Source organism: Nerophis lumbriciformis, linkage group LG02 (genome assembly GCF_033978685.3).
Source record: "Nerophis lumbriciformis linkage group LG02, RoL_Nlum_v2.1, whole genome shotgun sequence".
Taxonomy (NCBI): Eukaryota; Metazoa; Chordata; class Actinopteri; order Syngnathiformes; family Syngnathidae; genus Nerophis; species Nerophis lumbriciformis.
This window is the reverse complement of record NC_084549.2, coordinates 30,941,285-30,959,256: the sequence shown is the minus strand read 5'-3', so window position 1 is coordinate 30,959,256 and position 17,972 is coordinate 30,941,285. Positions and strand designations below refer to the sequence as shown.

General features: G+C 39.8%; 1 protein-coding gene across 6 annotated transcripts in view; it reads left to right on the top strand.

Annotated features, from left to right (window-relative positions):
* The window catches only part of lyst (lysosomal trafficking regulator), a 103,816-nt gene that overhangs the window by 44,179 nt on the left and 41,665 nt on the right, over positions 1-17,972 (top strand). For all 6 annotated transcript variants that reach the window (XM_061960704.1, XM_061960713.1, XM_061960722.2 and 3 more), the window contains 11 exons: positions 1,895-2,103; positions 2,217-2,283; positions 2,457-2,566; positions 4,114-4,483; positions 4,560-4,716; positions 4,815-4,988; positions 7,129-7,289; positions 8,121-8,311; positions 8,637-8,882; positions 14,415-14,588; positions 14,871-15,020. In XM_061960704.1, coding sequence (XP_061816688.1) covers positions 1,895-2,103; positions 2,217-2,283; positions 2,457-2,566; positions 4,114-4,483; positions 4,560-4,716; positions 4,815-4,988; positions 7,129-7,289; positions 8,121-8,311; positions 8,637-8,882; positions 14,415-14,588; positions 14,871-15,020 — 2,009 coding nt within the window. The remainder of the gene's footprint in view (positions 1-1,894; positions 2,104-2,216; positions 2,284-2,456; positions 2,567-4,113; positions 4,484-4,559; positions 4,717-4,814; positions 4,989-7,128; positions 7,290-8,120; positions 8,312-8,636; positions 8,883-14,414; positions 14,589-14,870; positions 15,021-17,972) is intronic.

Below are 17,972 nucleotides of genomic sequence, written 5' to 3'. Positions count from 1 at the left end.
TCAGCACTGTCACGGCTAAAATGTAGCTTTTTGTTTTTTGTCACAAGAAATGTGCAATAATATAATTTTTTTGTTCCTTATTTAACAACAACTATTTATTCACGTGTTGTTTTATTTCATGCAGCAGCAGATACAGTATGGGTGTGTCCGTCCAGGGATGGGTACCAAATTCAATACGTTTATAGATACCGACCAAATTCTGTCAGTATTACTAGGCATCGATTCACATAAAATTAAACGGTGCTATATTTCCATACCTTTGTCGCACTTGGGGAAACAAGAACTCAAGCAGTCAAAGTGGACTTATTCTGACTACCTCAAGTTAATGTTACAATTTTCCATGCCAGCAACGCAAGTATGCCTGACCGAAAACGCTCAAATGTACAGTAAGGTGCCACTTTTCGAAATGCACTAGCAGCTCTATGCTATGCTGTGCCATAGACATGCTGCTGATTAGCATTATATTTGTCATGGTGATTTCAACACCTCCAAATATTTCATACTTACAGTATAAGCACTTTGTAGGACTCAACAAAAGAAAAGACTAGCACATACGGTTTAATTGCAAAACCGACTTCCTGAGTAGGCAACATATCATAGTCTATTCACTACTACTATCTAATGTCTCGGAATTAGACATGTGTGCAAAATATACCTAATAACACTTGTAAATTTAACTCAGATGTGTAAAAAAAAAAAATCTAGATATAACAATTGCAAAGCACCGTTATCATTATCAGCTCAGTTTTAGTTTTGAAATTAAATAAAGATTTGATTATTAAAAAAATACTTACACATAAGCACACTCAAAAAATACCAATAATTAGTACCTATGAATACCGTTCTCGATACTGGGAATTGGCACCGTAATTGGTTCAAATGTGAAAGGCACACATCACTATGCGCATCTAATAACGTGCATGGGCAATTAGGAAAACAAAACAATGCACCAAGTGAACTGTGGTAGCTCTTTCAGGCTTCTGATTGGACAAAATGTGCATTACAGCCAGTAAATGTGTTTTTGTGTGGACACTGGTATGCACGTTCCGAAAATATGTGTCGAAGGAAAAAGCAAACGTGATGCGTTTGTAAAATGAATGCGCCACCGTATGCTTAAAATTACCAAAATAGGTAAATATTACATGCTATTATAAATGTGCCTGTTACTACATTACAAAAGTGAAAAACATATGTGTTTGATATTGTGAATGATAGGCAAAATTCCCCAAAAAGTGCAGTTCCCTTATTCATATATTTAATAAAAAATTTGTATCATTATAAATAATTGTTGTGTTCTTGTCTCTTTTGGTCTCTGCATCATAATAATTTTTTGAATTATTTTGTTCAAACCCTAACTTCTCCATATTTGCTATTCAGTCTTTAACATTACTTTTTCTTCATTCACCTCATTTTGTCTTACATTTTAACTGTGTTTAACCTTTAATCTTTTCTAAAAACCTAACCAGAAAATGTACTTAATTGTTGGTATTGTGTATTTATGTTGAAGCTTTTTGTTGATTTACCAGATCCGGATTTGGTTGTGTGGTTTAGTGTGGACGCAAATTGAGCGGTTGAAGGTTAGAGCATCAGTTTGATTAATAGAACGAGGTCTGACAAGCCGCGTGAGAGTCTGCTGGGCTGCTCTGCTGAAAGCACAAGGAGACTCCCATGCTGCACTGAGCCCAGGGCAGAGATGAATTCATGTTTATGAGCTGCCACTACGACAGCTGCTTGCAGATGAATCAGGGAATGCCTGCGGATCGTGAAGCTGTTTTAGCAGCCTGCCGGGGTTGTTCATGTGTGGTGTCAGTCAGCTGGAGCTTAATGGTTTCTCCATGTCTGACTCAGTTTCTCGGTGGATTCAGAGTTGCGTTTTTCTGTCTGTTTCCTCTAGGATTGAAGGTGGAGACTGTACAGTGGCAGTTTGCGACAGTGGCAGACTGCCCTGGGCGTGGCTTTCTGCTTTTCCCAGAGATCTGCACAGTGGAGTTGCAACTACTGGCCACAGGTTCCCCAGACCTGGAGTTACTGAGTCATGTGTTTCAAAGCCTGCTCTGTGCGGTCCGCACCAACCACCGCAATGCCGCTCTGCTCTATGACCAGGTCAGGGAAAGTTCTTCTACTAACACTTCCTCAACAGTGTGCATTGTAACTTTTACTCCCTGACTGTGCTCTCTATTTCAAATTTGACTTACACAATGCTTTGATCCTTACAGGGAGTGGTCAAAACCATCCTATCTGGCTTTCATGACATCCTTTGCCAAGCGGACTCTTACCTTAAAGGTATGCAACACGATTGTTTTTGTCACATGTGTCATACCAAACCATATTTCTCTTTTAGCGTGATTTCCTTTTAGCTAAGTGATTGTAAAGGTGTTGTCGGATGCAAATCTCAACTTGACTTCATGTGAATAAAATACTTGTGTGCAATGTTTCTCCTTTTGGTTTACATTCAGACTGCCAGACCATTATAGTGGAGCTGCTGGTTGCCATGATAAGCCAGCGAATCACAGCAGAGGAACTAGCCCTCTTGATTCGTCTCTTTCTGGACCAGACTCCACCTACTGTAAGTAGTATATCCTATCCGTCGTGTCTCATATTTAATTTCACAGCTTGCGCTCATGACAGCTTGATTGTTTTTCTTTTCTTTATTTTTTTCTTCTTCTTTTTTTTTAAGCAAGATTGGTGATAATTTACACATATTCACTTTGGGGTTCTCAGCAATACACCAACGCATTTTGCTCCCCTGCATCCTCATCCCTCATACAATTAACACCCGCGTGTGTGGAACAAATGATCACCACAAGTATGTGGCAGGGGATATCATTTATAGACTGTCTCCAAAAAAATGAAGACAGGAATGCAATGTGCTGCAGTTGTCACATTTTTGTATTGTTTTTTTTCTTCCTTTATAGCAAACTTTAATAGGATATAATGGAATATACTTTATTTGGGATAATGGAGAAATGATATGGTTGCAATGCAGATACAAAAAATAAGATAAAAAAAAAAACTTGGGTTGTCAACGTTAACGGGTGAACGCATGTGATAAATAAAATTTAAAAAATATATTGTGTTACTTTAAATGAACGAAGATTAATCACAGTGTGTATTTTGACCACTGGAAGGCAGCGCACATTGCTCGTGCACTGGCTGGAAAATATTATTCCCATTTACATTGTTCCTAATGGAGAAATTTGCTATAATATGCAAACTTTTTTTTTTTTAATATGAACCCTGCTCAAGAACCAATTAAGTTCGTAAATCGAGGTTCCTCCGTATATATACACAGACCAAACGTTGTTATTATTAAGAACTGTCAAAATAATGACTTAACTCATGATTAAACACAAAAAGTATTGCATTAACCATGCATATAGGCAGATTAATCACACAATTTATTTTTAGCACAAGTGCTCCTTTACCTTAACTGCTGCTGGTTACCTGGAAGGTGTGTGTTGTTATACGGTCAGTGATTTGGTCAATGCATACGCCAGTGTAACGATGAGCGAGGAGACTGGCAATTAGTGCTCACTGGAAAATTTCACATAAAAATACACCCAGACTCCATTTTAGATAAAAATATTACCAAGTTTTGAGCAAAAAATGTAGTGCATTCAAGTTAAACATTTGAAAAGGTTCTTGGATAACATTCTGACAATAAAATTGTATTTGTCTCCATATATTGGGGTCTTTTAATTTGATTGAAATTATGCATGCGTGTAATAACCTGTGATTAATCATGATTAATCCAAATTCAAAAGTGTGATTAATTTGATTAAAAACATTAATGGTTTGAAAGCGCTAGTTGTCCTTAGTATCAACATTTTTATTTTTTTCTCTTTACATTTGTGCTTTTTCGCTCAGTCTCCTAATTCTTTCTGTTTTTTTTGCTAAATTCTTTTGAAAATGGGAAGTGGGCCAGGATGAACAACAAGCCAGTTGCTGAACTTTGCACACAACTGTGCTACGATTTATTAGTTGTGATGCATCACACTTCTGCCACTGTTGATTTTCACAATAACAAGGCTACACATTATTTTAAGAAGGTCTCAGGCCAATGATGGAGGAGACCCATCTTGCTCATGTACTATTTGCTTTGTTCCCTGCCAGGAGATTTTACTGAAGGGCATCTTACAAATTGTTGAAGCCAACGTGAACGTAGAACCACTTCATCAGTTGGACTTTCCAATAATCATTGGGACCTTGACCCCAGGAGGAGCGTCTCCGAGTTCCAGACCGAATGGAAATGCTGGCGGGAAAAGTGTCAGTCTGCTCTGGAAGGGTAAACTGTCTCCTGGCCGCTGGGAGGGAGACAGCGAAATCAGACCGAGTCACCTGCGTTCCTCTCCATGGAACACCGCACCTTTGCACCTGCCTCTGGTGGGGCAGAACTGTTGGCCTCACATGGCTAGTGGCTTCAGCGCCTCTATGTGGCTGAAGGTGTTAGAGCAAGAAGAAAAAGAGGGGAACACAGAAAAGGGTTAGAAATGCATCATTTATCATAATGTGTCGATGTCCAATCTTTAAATAGAAGTTTTTGTATTACTTTTTTGCAGAGAAGAGAAACATACCGGCAGCTGATTCTCACCATGGCTCGCCTCAGGCTGGGAGAAGAGTAGTGGAGGAAAGCCTCATTCATATTCTATCCATGGGCTCTAAAGCACTGATGCTTCAAGTGTGGGCAGACTTCTCTACTGGCTCACTCACATTCAGGTAAGGTGTTGGTGTACGCTGTAGTTTTAAAACTCATGGAAAAACCGGGTTGCACTTAATAAAGTTTCAAATCTGATGGAAGTGTACTGTTGCCCCAGGGTTTGTATCGACCCAAACGACGAAATAAAAGCAGGGCTGTTGGCTCAAGCGGACTCCGGTGAGGGACTTCTCCGTCCTGGCCAATGGCAGCACCTCGGTCTCACGTATACCCAGCAGCCCGAGGGGAAAAAGAACATCCATGGGCGTGTGGTTGTCTGGGTGTGTGGCATCATGTGAGTAGAAATGTAGAAGGATGTGTTGATTTTCAAAATGATAACCTTAAGCCACCATGTTCCGTGTCTCTATTGTCGAGGCGGCTGATCGGAGCTGTGGTCGCAAGGTGGTTGATGCCTGCTGTGGCGGCAGTCTCAGAAGATGCCGTCAAGTTGAAGAAAGAGTCCTATCGGGTCCTTTTGGCTCGTAGGACTCCCGAGGCAGCAAATAGGTACCGACAGGCCAAGCAGTGTGTGGCTTCGGCGGTCGCAGAGGCAAAAATTCGGACACGGGATGAGTTTGGGGAAACCACTGAAAATGACTTGCGGATTACTTCGAAGCAATTCTGGACTGCCCTAGGAGGGGGAGGCAGTGCACTGTTAACATCATTTATGGTGCGATGGTGTGCTGCTGACCTCGACTCATAATCTTGTGGATCGGTAAAGGGAATAATTCCAAGACCTCCTCAATCCCACCGACACGTTTTCTTATGAGGAAGCTGTGCCTGGGGAATATGTGGTGGACTCTCTTATTTCTGGGGCTGAGTTTGCCAAGGTAGTAAAAAGCTCCTCGGCCCGGAGTTCCTTGAGGCTCTGGATGCTGTGCATCCTGGTTGACAAAACTCTGCAGCATTGTGTGGATATCGGGGGCAGTACCTCTGGATTGGCAGACCGGGGTGGTAGTTCCTCTCTTTAAGAAGGGAAACCACAGGGCATGTTCCAACTATTCTAAGATCACTCAGCCTTCTCTAAGGTTAATTCAGGAGTACTGGAGAGGAGGCTAGGTCGGATAGTCGAACCTCGGATTCAGGAGGAGCAGTGTGGTTTTTGTCCTGATCGTGGAACTGAGGACCAGCTCTATACTCTTGGCACGATCCTCGAAAGTGCATGGGGGTTTGCCCTAACAAGTCTACATGTGCTTTGTGGACTTGGAAAAGGCATTCAACCGTGTCCGTCGGAAAAGTCCTATGGGTAGTGCTCAGAGAGTGTGGGGTGTCGGACTGCCTGATTGTGGCGGTCCGTTCCCTGTATGACCGCTGCCACAGCTTGGTCTGCATTGCCGGCAGTAAGTCGGACCCGTTTCCAGTGAGGATTGGACTCCGCAAGGGCTGTCCTTTGTTATCGGTTCTCTTCATAACCTTTTAGACAGAACTTCTAGGAGCAGTCAGGATGTTGAGGGGATCCGTTTTGGTGGCTACAGGATTAGGTCTCTGCTTTTTGCAGATAATGTGGTCCTGTTGGCTTCTTCTGGCCACGATTTCAGCTCTCACTGGATCAGTTTGCAGCCGTGTGTGAAGCGACTGGGATAAGAATCAGCACCTCGAAGTCCGAGTCCATGGTTCTTGCCTGGAAAAGTGTAGAGTGCCATATCCAGGTAGGGGAGGAGCGCTTGCCCCAAGTGAAAGAGTTTAAGTACCTCGGTGTCTTGTTTACGAGTGAGGGAAGACTGGTTCGTGAGATCGACAGGCGGATCGGTGCGGCGTCTGCAGTGATGCGGACCCTACATCAGTCCGTCGTGGTGAAGAACGAGCTGAGCCAGAAGGCAAAGCTCTCAATTTACTGGTTGATCTACGTTTAGGACGGATCGATACAGGGTTTGCATCAATGCAGATGCCACACCGATCCTTCGTAATGAAGAAGGAGCTGAGCCGGAAGGAGCTCAATTTACCGGTCGATCTACGTCCCTATCCTCACCTATGGTCATGACGTTTGGGTTATAACCGAAAGGACAAGATCACGGGTACAAGCGGCCGAAATGAGTTCCTTCCGTCAGGTGGCGGGCCTCTCCCTTAGAGATAGGGTGAGAAGCTCTGTCATTTGGTAGGAGCTTAAAGTAAAGCCACTGCTCCTCTAGATTGAGAGGAACCAGATGAGGTGACTCGGACACCTGGTCAGGATGCCCCCGGACGCCTCCCTGGGGAGGTGTTTAGGGCACATCCGACCGGTATGAAGCCATGGGTAAGACCCAGGGACACGTTGAGGGGGACTATGTCGCAAGCTGGCCTGGGAACTCCTCGGGATCCCTCGGGAAGAGTTGGACAAGTGGCTGGGGAGAGGGAAGTCTGGGCCTCTGTGCTTAGGCTGCTGCTCCCGAACTCGGGTAAGCGGAAGAAGATGGATGGATTGATGGATAACCTTAAGCCACTCCTCTCTGTTTCAGGAAATGTGACGTTTTCTTGGACTACACTTTGCCCCGCAAGTCCAGTTTATCCTCTGACAGCAACAAGACTTTCTGTATGCTGGGCCATTGTATCACATCCTCTGAGGAGGTGTCTAAACAGCGTGTACACTGGAGCATGGGAACAGTGCTCTTGTTCAATGGTAGGCCTCATACTAACATAACCTCTTGCGCTTTTAACCCATTTACTCACTTATCATGTTACTCAGCATTATTACTGCTTTTAGATGCTATAAATATATGCAGTCATACATCGTTCATCACTGTTAATTGGTTCCGGACATGACCACGATGAATTAATTTCAGCAAAGTAGAAATCATTCATAATAAAATGAATATTTTCATAGCTAGAGCATGGAAAACCTCTTTACTACCTTCTGAATACGTTTTTTTTTTAGCAATATGAGAGTCCTCTAGACGTATGAAAAAACACCCTTTAGTCACCTTTACAACCTTTTAGTCCAATATGCTAATGCTGCTTGAGGCTGGCCCATCAGTGGGTTTAGTCCCCTCTCGTGGCCAATACTACTCTAATATTGATGTTTTTAGTGTATTTAGCAATTTTATTCTTGAAAATGCTTGATTTAGAACCCTAAAAATTGTAATGTACTTTTTCTTTTCTTTTTCTTTTTTTCCAAAAATTCAGCAATGTGGTGAAGCTGCAATATTTGAAGCGCAATGTGGCGAGGAATGGCTGTTTAGTCGTGCATGATTAAAACTGTTTCCTCCTGAATGGTTTCTTTTTCTAAGAGCATGTCTAATGTAGTGGCCAACTTTCTGCATGCAGATCGTGTTGCTTCGTATTGCTTGCGAATGCCCTGAAATGTTACCCAATTGGTGGCTACAACTAATGTTTTTTAATGGAGTTTTGCTGTTGTTCAGTCCTCATAAGCACAAACTGATGATCATTCAGAGTCAGTTTTGAATTGTGTCTTGACATTTTGGAAATAAACCTTATGACATGCCTTTTACAGGTGCCAGAGTAGGTTCTGATGAGGCCTTCTTCCTCTACACCAGCGGGCCAGACCTAGCCTCTATCATGCCCTGCAATTACGGCAAACCCACGGGGTCATTCTCCAAGTTTGTCACTCAGGAAGGGCTCAGGTGTGAGCGTGTGCGGGAACTGCTGATGAAGAGCAAGGATGTGGACACAACAGCTTTGGTTGTAAGTTTTGTGTTTACAAATTTCACTGTGAACAATAACATACAGCATGTTTCATTTATGGTTTCATATTATGGTGTCAGAAGGATGTGTTATTGATGCGCTGCAGGAAGTAATTTTTCCTCAATGGAATAACTATTCAAGTTAAGTCTGACTGAAAACAATTTTCTTGCAGTAATTGCTTATAGATTTGTTGTTAACAGCTCAGGCGATGAGAAATGCAACATAAGTGAGACCACAGTGAAATTAATATAAATAAAGACGATTTTTCTTCTAAAACAACTCTGCTAAAAGTATGTCTTTAAGCCATTGTTGTGTTTCATTACAGGAGAGCTTGGCAGTTGTGTATGCTCCCAACAGTCCCAGGGTCTATACTATCTATGAGCCAGTGATTAGACTGAAGGGACAAGCCAAGACTGTGGTGACCCAGCGGCCCTTCAGCTCTAAAGAGGTGCAGAGTGTTTCCTTGGAGCCCAACGCTCTCAAGGCTCTGCTGCCCACCGAAACCCACGGCCTGCAGAGCGTCCTGCACAAGATAGGAGGGACGGGGAATTTTGTCTTCCTCTTTGCACAGGTAGAAGAAAAAATGTAATTCTGTATTGCGAATACAGCGTTAGCTCAGTTTTTGTGCACACCCACTTTTTGCATGATTCAGTTGAAGACAAAAAATATTTTAACTCAGTTTTCATATGCTGTCCCAGTCACTGTACGGCCAAACATTCAATTAAATTTGGTTTATTGTCATTGCACAGTAGGAAACACGTTTCCCTGTACATGAAATTCCTTCTTTCTGTCCTCAGAATGACCGGTAGTGCATATTTCAATAAAAAAACAAAAACAATTAAACTTAAAGCTGCAAGAGTTTAGAGGCCCTTGCCCCTCACCATACTTGCCAACCTTGTGCCCCTCATCATACTTGCCAACCTTGAGACCTCCGAATTCGGGAGATGGGGGGGGCGGTTCGGGGGCGGGGAGCGTGGTTGGGGGCATGTTTAAGAGGGGAGGAGTATATTTACAGCTAGAATTCACTAAAAGTCAAGTATTTCATATATATATATATATATATATATATATATATATATATATATATATATATGTATATATATATATATATATGTGTATGTATATATATATATATATATATATATATATATATATATATATATATATATATATATATAAAAAAGTCAAGTATTTCATATATATATATATATATATATATATATATATATATATATATATATATATATATATATATATATACAGTTAGGTCCATAAATATTTGGACATTGACACAATTTTCAGTATTCCAGCACTGTACAACACCACAATGGATTTGAAATGAAACGATCAAGATCTGCTTTAAGTGCAGACTTTGAGCTTTAATTTGAGGGTATTTACATCCAAATCAGGTGAACGGTGTAGGAATTACAACCCATTTTATAAGTGCCTTCCACTTTTTAAGGGACCAAAAGTAATTGGACAAACTAATATAATCATAAATAAAATTGTCATTTTTTAATACTTTGTTGCAAATCCTTTGCAGTCAATGACAGCCTGAAGTGTGGAACACATAGACATCACCAGACGCAGGGTTTGGTCCCTTGTGATGCTTTGCCAGGCCTCTGCTGCAGCTGTCTTCACTTCCTGCTTGTTCTTTGGGCATTTTCCCTTCAGTTTTGTCTTCAGCAAGTGAAATTCATGCTCAATTGGATTCAGGTCAGGTGATTGACTTGGCCATTGCAGGACATTCCACTTCTTTTCCTTAAAAAACTATTTGGTTGCTTTCGCAGTATGCTTGGGGTCATTGACCATCTGCATTGTGAAGCGCCGTCCAATGACTTTTGAAGCATTTGGCTGAATATGAGCAGATAATATTGCCCCAAACACTTCAGAATTCATTCTGCTGCTTTTGTCAGCTGTCACATCATCAATAAATATAAGAGATCAAGATCCACTGGCAGCCATGCATGCCACTACCACCACCATGCTTCACTGATGAGGTGGTATGCTTTGGATCTTGAGCAGTTCCTTCCCTCCTCCATACTCTTCTCTTTCCATCATTCTGCTACAAGTTGATCTTGGTCTCATCTGTCCATAAGATGTTGTTCCAGAACTGCACAGGCTCTTTTAGATGTTTCTTGGCAAACTCTAATCTGGCCTTCCTGTTTTTGAGGCTCACCGATGGTTTACACCTTGTGATGAACCCTCTGTATTTCCTCTGGTGAAGTCTTCTCTTAATTGTTGACTTGGACACAGATACACGTACCTCCTGGAGACTTTTCTTCATCTGGCCAACTGTTGTGAAGGGCTTTTTCTTGACAAGGGAAAGGATTTTTCTGTCATCCACCACACTTGTTTTCCGTGGTCTTCCAGGTCTTTTGGTGTTGCTGAGCTCACCAGTGTGTTCTCTCTTTTTAAGAATGTACCAAACAGTTGATTTGGCCACAACTAATGTTTTTGCTATCTATCTGATGGCTTTGTTTTGATTTTTCAGCCTAATGATGGCTTGCTTCACTGATAGTGACAGCTCTATTAAGAGATGACCTCCCCAGATTCCAAATGAATATACCACACTTGAAATGCCATCTAGGCCTTTTATCTGCTCTTTGTAAATGAAATAAATGAAAACAAAACAAGGGAATAACACAAACGTGGCCATGGAACAGCTGAGTAGCCAATTGTCCAATTACTTTTGGTCCCTTAAAAAGTGGAAGGCACATATAAAATGTGTTGTAATTCCTACACCGTTCACCTGATTTGGATGTAAATACCCTCAAATTAAAGCTCAAAGTCTGCACTTAAAGCACATCTTGATTGTTTCATTTCAAATCCATTGTGGTGTTGTACAGAGCTGGAATACTGAAAATTGTGTCAATGTCCAAATATTTATGGACCTAACTGTATATATATATGAAATACTTGACTTTCAGTGAATTCTAGCTATATATATATATATATATATATATATATATATATATTTACCTATCAAATACACAGTAATGAAAACACAGTTGTTCTACTAACTGTACTGTGCTCGCTGCGTACTAAAAAAAATAACACTTACCTTTCACTATTTGAGTAGCCTTTGTTCTGCCATTTGAATACTGGCGAGCGATCTCTGAATCCAGGAACATATCCTTCACGGATTTGTTGAAGACATCCGCAAATGAGAACGGGATGTTGCTTCCAGCTATCAGCATAGCCATCTTTGTCTCGTCATATGTTAAACCATCGGGTCTCCATTTAGCGAGGTGGCCCATAATACTGGGCTGGGACCGGTGCTGCGCTGCCGCCGCCTTGTGCTTCGCTGACCATTCATGAGTGACTATATCCGTTCGGCCACCGTGTTTAATGGAGAAGTCTGTTCTACAAAATTTACAGGCAGCATACTCCTTCCCCTTCGAACTGTTCTGGATAAACTGAAATTCTTGTTTCCATTCGTTTTGGAACTTACAAGCGTATTTCTTCATCTTACTCGTCGTTGGCGTCGCCATGGATGTATCTTCCTCGTTCTTCTGCTTAGTCTCCTTGTTGTGTGCGCAGTTGTGCACTCTCTAAAAGCCGTAGATGTTATAACGTGATTGGGCCGGCACGCTGTTTATATCGTGGAAAAGCGGATGTAAAAACAGGCTGTCGTCACTCAGGTCCGCATGGAGCTGGAGGGGACGTGCCTTTAAGCCACGCCCCTCCAGCTCCGACTGGAAATCGGGAGAATATTTGTCCCGGGAGGTTTTCTGGAGAGACGCTGAAATTCGTGAGTCTCCCGGAAAATTCGGGAGGGTTGGCAAGTATGCCCCTCACAGGCACACATGCAGTCATGTCTTTCCCAATCCCCTGACCCAACATCAAAAATCTCAGCAAGATCAAAGCATGTGGAAGGAAGTTATGAATGTTGTAAGTTTTAACCACAATAGGGTGATCTTGGTACCATGGAAGCAGAGTCGTGTAGAGCGTATGGCCAACCAAACAGGCGCATGACTGCTACCAATTGCTGTCGTTTTGACGTTAGTTTTTCCGACAAAATAAACCAAAATACTATTTGTATATATTGTTCTAAACATACACCAACTCATAAACGTACAATAAAACATGCTTTTTTCTTGTGAAAGTATAATTTTGCGACCATATTTGACGCACTCTGCTGCTACATTCCTGCAGTGTTTTGTGACCAGCAGGCACTCTTAACACGCACCCAATGGCGCAATCAACGTAAAAAAATACACAGAACGACCAAAAAAATTACTTATTACCCTCATTTTGCCAAAATCTTCATTAGCTTTGGACCAACAATCACAAAGAAATTGTGACTGTTGTGTGAAGTATGTCAACTGAGGTGGCTGCCTCCAATGTATTTGTAATCACTGTTTGTATCTCTCATTAAGTATTATTCTAACTGAGCTTTCTTTTTTGTAACATACTGTACTAAGTATACAAGTGTACTTTTTGGTGAGCAGTTGAGAATATGGAGTGATTTTTGGTCCAAACAATATTTTGCTTTATTCATTACCTTATGTTGTATATTTTTCAATGAGATTTCCAGTTCATTTTTGCATGTTATTACACCCAAAATGTGGTTTATTTTACTCTTTCAATGTCCTTTATTTGTACTTGTGTTTGACTTTCTCTTTTATTGCTACCAAATTGCATTATTTTAATTTTACTGAGGTTCAAAGATAGTCTTTTTTTGTCAAAGTCTCTTTAATTTGTTCATTTCTTCTGTTATCATTTGTGTTAGCTTCAGTGTGTTCCCTCCTGAACAAAACGCAGACGTTGCATTGTATGTTTACCTGGCACAAGACACTAATCGGTGGCTTTCCAGTGTTGATAACGAACCTTCACTTCCCATACTTGTTTTCTTTCCAATTTGTGGGGAAAGCAATGTAAAAGTTTTCCACAATTCTTGCTGGTGGAGCAGCCCCATACTGGGAACAGTACATTTATACACGCCAAAAAACTAACGGGGAAGCCCCGCAAACACATAGCATTAGTTCAAGGTCAGTAGCAGTCATGGCACCCTGTAGTCATGTGAGTGCCTTTTGACCAATCATTGAGAGGATCACCTAAAACCGAGATGGCCAAACTCTCTTTATACTCGATTCTGCATGGAAGTCATGCAGTCAAGATGTTCCGATTGCCCCAACCCACGATGAAAAATTTCAGGAAGACCACCATGAGGAGGTAATATTGGTGTTGATATTGCCGAGGTATTGATATTCAGATTAAAAAAAAAAAAAAATCATCATAAAACAATCAAAATTCAAATTCAAATTAATCAAATAGTGTAGATAAAATACATCCAGTGGTCAAATGCACAATTAAATAAGTGTTTTCAGCATTGATATAGTGCATCGCACGTAATAAACTATCCAGCGCATTTGTGATTCTGTCTTTTTACTTTTTTACACCATGGGGCCAAATATGACATGATCTGTTTGGGCTGAAATCCCAGAATGCAGAAACTGAAGAAAAAAAACTGCCTTTAATTATGTTCACACAACAAATGCCTATGCAAAGTACAACAATTAAAACCAGAAAACAGGCAACAGAAGATGCAACAGAATGCATCTAACATACAGGTTACACTCAGAATGGTAAAGTAAAACAGGAGACAGATGTTACAAAATAAGAGCACAAGCTTGAACTAATAGATAAACACACAAAAAGTAAACCAAAAGAAAGTTGTGCCAGCACTTGGATAAAGATGAGAAACTCTATTAATTTCAAAAATGTAAAAGTAATGTTGACTATTCATTTATCCATTTCATTCATCATTTATAAGTATTTCACATTGTTTTTAAGCATCTAAAACTATTATTGTACTATATAAAATATGTTTTGGGTTTATATTTTTGGGTGACTGCAATAGATTACTTGAAATTACATTATTTCTCATGGGAATTTTTTTTTTTGTGTAATCCAGTGTTTGGAATAACCTTTAGGAACAGTTTACTAATGAAAACTGAAGCACCACGGTAGTTGTTTTATTATATTTTTTTTAATCCACTTGTAGCCAAGTCTAAAACCAATGTTCCTGATTGTTTACTTGCTGGATAAATAAATTGTTCGTAATGAGACCTAATACATTTGACTCTGTCGCCTGCAGACAGTGGAGCTGAGTGACTGTGAGATGACCCAGGCATTGGCCTTGCAGATACTCCTGTCTCTGTCTAAGTTCAACCAGCATCGCATCCACGAAATGGACTGTTACCATGGCTACTCTATGATACACCAAGTGCTCATCAAGTCCAAATGTGTGGTTGGATATCATATGCTGAAAGTGAGTATTGGTCCCTTGTTGTATTTAATTCTCTTGATCTTTTTGGTCAAACAGTCCCACCCACCCATGAGTCTAATCCAGCTTGACCTTGTGTCTCTCTGCCTTATTGTGTTACCAAGCATCTGATGCGCATGCAATTGAAATGACTTGCTTTAGACTTGTACTAAATGCACTGATTAGTTATGTTTAGCATTTATATAAAAATATGAGGTTTCTTTCACTTAAACATTTATATTCCTTTTCATTTTGAGCGCACTGTGACATCACTTTGTGTCCGTCTAGACTCTGTTGGATGGGTGTTGCAGTGGGCCTATTTTAATCCTGGAGGATGACGGTCAATTCCGTTTGGACACAGAATCTATAGCCGTGGTACAGGACATCAGGCTGCTCTCAGACGTCCTGTTGGACTGGAAGATATGGGCCAAAGCAGAGGTAAAACATACTCACCTGAAAACATTTTAAAACTCATCCAAATAATTATTATAATCATCAGACTTTATAATTGATTGTTATTGTTCATTGATTGTTTATAAAACAGTTGAGGCAAAATGAAGTGCACTTCTTAAACTGTAACCAGAAGAGGCACTGTTGATTCAGTATCAACTAGTTTGTAGTATGAAGAAGAATAAAATGTCATAATGTAAGCTGTGGGAATTTCATCTGAAAGCTGTGGAGAGCTCCCGCCCCATTTAAAAATAATACTGTACTGTAAAAATAATAATAATAATAATAATTGAGTATATTAATTATTTTCCTCCACAGTTGTTTAAGAAAATGTAGTTAAATGCTCATCCCTAACCGTTAGGGACAAATATTGGCATTAATACAATATATTCATATTGGTCTGTGTATGTTTTGGTCATTGAATTTCCTTTTCATGAGTGGGAATTGAAAAACAAAAAATGATTAGTTTATCTTAGTTTTATTTTGAATAGCAAAAAAATAAAATGGTAAAAACAAAGCATTCTTCTTTTTTCATGTCAAAAAGCAATAACCAAAAATATTAGTTTTTTATATTTCGACACTGGTATTTTGTATTTCTACATTTTGAAGAATTTAATTTTTTTTTCTATGTTTGTATTATTTTAATATTATGTTTGTATTATATTGTTGTCAAAATAAAGTTCTGAAGAAAAAAATAAAATACAAATATTCTGACAAAACATGACGTTATTTAAAAACACTGTTTCAAATGTGTATTTATTTTTTTTGTATTTCAAAATGAAATTCAAATAGGCAACCGTTTTTGTTTTTCAATTCCCATACTTGAAACGAAAATGCAATCACTAAAACATGTTGTACACTGACCCATATTAGATCACTTTGATATCGGTTTATTCTTCCGATAATTATACCGGCATACTGTATTGAATTGTGCCATGCTTCACAAAGCAATATGCTTGTTGCTAGTATGTCCGCAGTGAGGAATTATTTCAAAGTTGGTGCTTCAGATTATAAATAAACAATTTCTAATATGAGTGTAGAGTGCTGGTTGTGTGAGAGCGAGATTAAGGCGTCTTCCTTAATTTCTTCTAATATCACACCTCAGGAAGAATCATTCACACTGCAAAACAATGATAAGAAGCGATTGGCGGATCTGGAAAAAAAACTACTCGCCGATACTGTACTTGTAAGAAACAAGAAGTGTGAGGCGAAAGATTTGGACAAATACACATCTACATGTGACAGCGTCTGAGAAAGTTTTTCACCTGCATCACGGTACACATCTGGTGTGGGTCGATGTAAAAAAACGTGATCACATTTTCAGTGAATATCAGTGAAGCATGAAGACTTAATATAAAAATTGGGGGATTTTTAACACCAGCTTATTAGTTCAAATAAATGATTTTATCAGTACAGAGTTTCTCACATTGTACTTTATTTTGTTCTAATACAAATGTTTGTGCATTACAAATTGTATATTTATAAGTAGGGGTTGGTACCAAATTCGGTACTTTTATAGGCACAGACAGATTAGTGGGTATTGATCCACATAAAATGAAACAGTACCATTTGTTGATAAAGTTGCAATTTTCAATGCCAACATAGCTAGTATACTGGATAGAAAACACTCAAACGTAAAGCAAGTCTACACTTTTCGAAAATGCCCAAGCTTGATACTAATTTACATTGACTTTGCTAAGGCATGCTGCTGAGTAGCATTAACCATTCTACATGGCAATTTCAACACATCCAAATTTGGTAATGAAAACTGCAACTAAGATGCACATTACAATCAGACAGCTGGTGTGAAATCAGAACAGTGCTTACATTATAACCACTTTGTCATTGTCTATACACTACTGCCATTTCATGTTTTGAAATTGCAACTGCAAGCAAAGTGTGCTATATAAAACTTGCAAATGAGACTAAATTTAATGAAACAAGATATAAGAACTGGACAGCAGTTATCATAATCAGCTCATTTTAAAATATTACATTAAGAAAATGTATTTTATTATTAAACAATTAAAACATGTAAATGTAAAGCGTTTTTTGTATCATTGCAGGTATTTTGCATTGAGTACTGGAATTGATTCCCAGGTACCGTAACTTAGTACTGTATCGGTTAAAATGGGAAAGGTACACATTTATATTTATCAGTATTATTATTTAGATTCATATTTTTTAATTTATTAAATGACCAGCCTGTCTTACTCGTTAAAAGTGTATTAGTATTTAGTTGATTCTTGCTCCTAACTTTTTAATGACGATTTGTTGAGACAACAGTTTTTAAATAAATATGGCACTTTTTTATAACTTACATTGCATTATTTGTCCTATTTTGCCCCAGATGTCACCTGCCTTTAGTTTGAGGGAAGAACTGATGCATATATAATTTGGTTGTTGGGCAATATCGACTTATCGGATATCGGTAAAAAAATACCAATATTAGACATCCCTATCATGTGCAGCGGCACGGTGTGCAGCGGCACGGTGGGACGGGGGTTAGTGCATGTGCCTCACAATACGAAGGTCCTGAGTAGTCCTGAGTTCAATCCCGGGCTCGGGATCTTTCTGTGTGGAGTTTGCATGTTCTCTCCGTGACTGCGTGGGTTCCCTCCGGGTACTCCGGCTTCCTCCCACCTCCAAAGACATGCACCTGGGGATAGGTTGATTGGCAATACTAAATTGGCCCTAGTGTGTGAATGTGAGTGTGAATTTTGTCTGTTTATCTGTGTTGTCCCTGTGATGAGGTGGCGACTTGTCCAGGGTGTACCCCGCCTTCCGCCCGAATGCAGCTGAGATAGGCTCCAGCACCCCCGCAACCCCAAAAGGGACAAGCGGTAGACAATGGATGGATGGATATATCATGTGCATGCATTTTGATATTAGATTGCACATTGTCAGGTGAATTACAAAACTTGTACCTCCTTAGACGTC